Raw genomic sequence first — 3,879 nt, 5'->3', positions numbered from 1 at the left:
TATTTTATTGCATTTCTCAACTGGCATGTTATATCAGAATTACTAATAATGTTTTTGTCGTTCTAGAATATGAAATGCCTGCTGACCGCAGTTTATCTATGCATTTACACAGAACTATACTCAAACTGCGATCGCTCGCGGAGATAATACATTAATTTCCATAGAGATGTTTATTAGTGAAATAATGATTATATAGTAAATGTTAATACAATTTAGGGGTGTTTTAAACAAGTGAATCTTGTTCAAAGTTACATGCGGTGGCCGTGCTGGAGCATTTCCTGAGCATCAACCCGGTGAGTGAACAGCAATATGAAAGCGGCTTCACGAGACTAACGATGAGCAAATATACAACAGAGAGAGAAGTAAATTTAGCGTTTTTATTTCCAACATGCACTCATTCATGGCTGTATATTATTTAATTCATGCAAAGTTATGTCTTTATTGGGAGAGGACTTGACGGATTATTTTACGTGACTCCGTGAGTTTGTCTCTATTTTTTGGAGCCAAGATGCATAAACTGCATATCAGGCATTTATGTAATACATCTAATTTGTGCATTGATGGCTGTTATGTTAAATAAAGTTGACTAACTACTAGGGCTGCACGATATATCGAAATTATCGAAATATCGCAAATGTAAATATCGCAATATGCATATCGCAAGGGCGTGCGATATCTGAATAATTTTAATAATAGGCTACTTAAATTGAAATGTTGCAAAAGGTCAAACTTTTAGTTCGACGCATATAGCAGAGAATCGCTTGACGTTAAAAAGAGTTAAGTGCAATAAGTTGCAGAAAACAACTCTTTGACGTCTCGTCTTGCTGTCTGACAGACTCACACCTGAAGCGCACACACACACACACACACAGAGACATGTTTCAGACAGCGAGCGAACACAGAGTTGATTAGTCTTTCGCACCTTATGTTTGAACAGACACATACACACAGAATTATGTCAATAGTATCCGTCTCGACGATCATTCTCGTAAACGTAGTCGGTTATGTTTTAAATTAATGTAAACAGCTGAGAAAGAAATCGGCTGTGTATCATTATACTGGAAGGGACAGCAGCCTATAAATACGTGCTGATGAATATGTCACTAATGTTAATCAAACAACAAAATAGCTTTAACAAAGATTAATCTAAATTTAATTCATACAGTGAACACTATGCAGTGTTATTTTACACTTAATTATAAAATTTCTGTATCTGAATACTACTGTTTATTTTATCTATGCTTGTAAATTGTGTATTTCTTTTTCTTTCTTTTTTTTACTGACTGTTCACTTGCCTTTAATCATGTTTGAACTTTCTCAGACTATAGTTTTTGCTGTGGTATATGAAGAAGTACTTAAAGTGTGTGGAAAGCAAAGTTACAATGATATAAAATGAGTGCCATTCTTTTTTTTTTTTGTATGTTCACACTGAAATTACATTTTCTGATTTGTGACATTACTTTTTATGTAATGCTAAAACACTGCTGGTCACTTTCAGAAGTTGTAGTGATTCTTTCTTTTCCAAGAAAGTAAAAATAAATTGCTTATATAATTTTCATTTTTAAATATTTTAAAATATAATTGAAATTGATTTTACACACTTTAAGCAATATCGTATCGCATATCGAATATCGCATTTTTTAACAAGGTATCTCATATCGCATTTTTCTTCAATATCGCACAGCCCTACTAACTACAGTAAATCAAGTACCTGTGCACGCCGTTGTTGTTGTCTCCTCTCCCCTCAGACGCCGTGGTGCAATGGTGATCCTGCGCGCAATTCTGCACGTTTATCGGTGAATCTTATATTACAAAACCGATATCCGATTATTGTAAAATGCTCAAATATCGGGAAAAATATCGGGAAATCGATATATTGGTCGATCTCTAAATTTTAGCTGTATTATTTGTGTCCCCTTCAAAAATTGCTCTTTAGAAATTTTATGTTTATTGCCCCCCCCCAACTGTTAGAGGATATTTACGCCCCTGGTTCACAGATAGCACTTTGTTTTCATTTTCATAATTTTTCTAACTTGACAGCCCCTGGTCACTGTGAGTTTTCTGCATGAAAAAGAGCAGCCTGAACATTTCTCAAAGCATCTGGTTTTGTTTTGTATGGGGGAAAAAAATCATGGTTTGGAAACAACATTAGCATGAGTAATTAAACTAAAACTTTTCCTAAAATAAGCCATTCATACATTCATCAGCAGATTAAAGTTGCAACCTTTGGCTTTCCAAAATAGTACTGTTCTAATCTTAATCTTAAGTGTGTGAAATAACTAATTGAAAAGTAAAAACAAGAGTTGACTGACACAGTATCTGCAAGGCAATCTCTTACCATAAATAAATACCTAGGCCGTCAACGTGGGACGAGGCCAGGAAGTTCCCGGTAGGGGACATACTGAGACTGACGGCTGCTGCGTCTACCAGGAAACAGTCGACCAAACTATGAAAGACAGCAAGAGAATGTGGAAGGGTATGAAAGTGTGAAAGGAAATAATTCAATCACTCAATTGGGCCAGAGGGGACTTCATCTGCTAGAGGAATCCCCGTTAGAAAAACAAAAATATATCCGATGTACTAAATGTCACTACGGCCACATCTTTGAAAGATAATAATTATCTCTGAATTTGGTTTTACTGGTTACTTTGAAAACTATCGGCGACTGAGTAAACAGAAAAGGTCATCACAAATATCTAACCAGTAAATAATATAGAAAGTGGAAAAGGTGTCACTGGACTGGCCTGGTCTTTCCCTCCTTCAAAAGGCTACTTTTGTGGGTTGTAGTAGAACAATGATGCAATCTCACTTAGCACTCTAAGCATTACCTGTGACATACATGTTACAAGACACAAACAAAAAGAATTTAGGTTTATGCCTGGGTTCTACAGTTACTTCATTCTTTCAGGGCCATATTGTCCAAAAAAAAAGAAAAAAAAAAGAGGGAACTTTTACTAGAGCTTTGCACTGTAAGCAACAAGTTAACATGAAAAAACAACAACAACAGCTAAACACCCCTATTATTAAAATATTCAGAAGTATTCAATTGAAGATAACAAACAATAAAATCCTTAAAAATATATATTTAAACTAAATACATTTACATTAACAGCATTGTATAATTTGCAAGTCACAGCATGTTTCAAATGATAAAATAACAGATATATATTCTTGAAAATACTGTATACAATATTTATTAATGCTTAAAGGGATAAGTACTCACCCTCATGTCGTTCCAAACCTGTAAGACCTTTGTTCATCTTCGGAACAGAGCTCTCGGACCCTTCCATAGACAGCAAGGTTACTACCACGATCAAGGTCCAGAAACGTAGCAAGGACATCAGTAAAATAGTCCATGTGACATCAGCGGTTCAACCGTAAATTCACAAAGCTACAATAACACTTTTTGTGCACAAAGAAAACAAAAATTACGACTTTTTTTTTTTCAAGAATTCTCTTCTGCTCACCGAGGCTGCATTTATTTGATCCCAAGTACAGCAAAAACAGTAAAATGTTGAAATATTTTTACTATTTAAAATTGCTTTCTATTTGAATAGATTTTAAAATGCAATTTATTCCTGTGATCATACATAGGTAAATTTTCAGCATCATTACTCCAGTCTTCAGTGTCACATGATCCTTCAGAAATCATTCTAATATGCTGATTATCAATATTTAAAACAGTTGAGTAAATTTTTTTTCAGGATTGTTTGATGAATAGAAAGATCCAAAGATCAGCATTTATCTGAAATAAAAAGCTTTTGTAACATTATACACTATTCCATTCAGTATAATTTTTATTATTTTTTGGGGAAAGAAATTATAGAAATTAATACTTTTATTTAGCAAGGATGCTTAAAATTGATCAAAAGTGATGAT

The 3,879-nt window shown here is 34.1% G+C and overlaps 1 protein-coding gene across 1 annotated transcript in view; it reads right to left on the bottom strand.

The window, feature by feature from the left end:
* Positions 1 to 3,879, bottom strand: part of wdr36 (WD repeat domain 36) — a 47,579-nt gene that overhangs the window by 9,182 nt on the left and 34,518 nt on the right. The window contains exon 15 of the mRNA XM_016292526.1: positions 2,339 to 2,446. Within this exon, the coding sequence (XP_016148012.1) occupies positions 2,339 to 2,446 (108 nt within the window). The remainder of the gene's footprint in view (positions 1 to 2,338; positions 2,447 to 3,879) is intronic.

This window comes from Sinocyclocheilus grahami, unplaced genomic scaffold (genome assembly GCF_001515645.1).
Source record: "Sinocyclocheilus grahami isolate Dianchi unplaced genomic scaffold, SAMN03320097.WGS_v1.1 scaffold287.1, whole genome shotgun sequence".
In the NCBI taxonomy this organism is placed as follows: domain Eukaryota; kingdom Metazoa; phylum Chordata; class Actinopteri; order Cypriniformes; family Cyprinidae; genus Sinocyclocheilus; species Sinocyclocheilus grahami.
The sequence above is the reverse complement of the archived record's forward strand: the minus strand, read 5'-3'. Positions and strand labels throughout refer to the sequence as shown.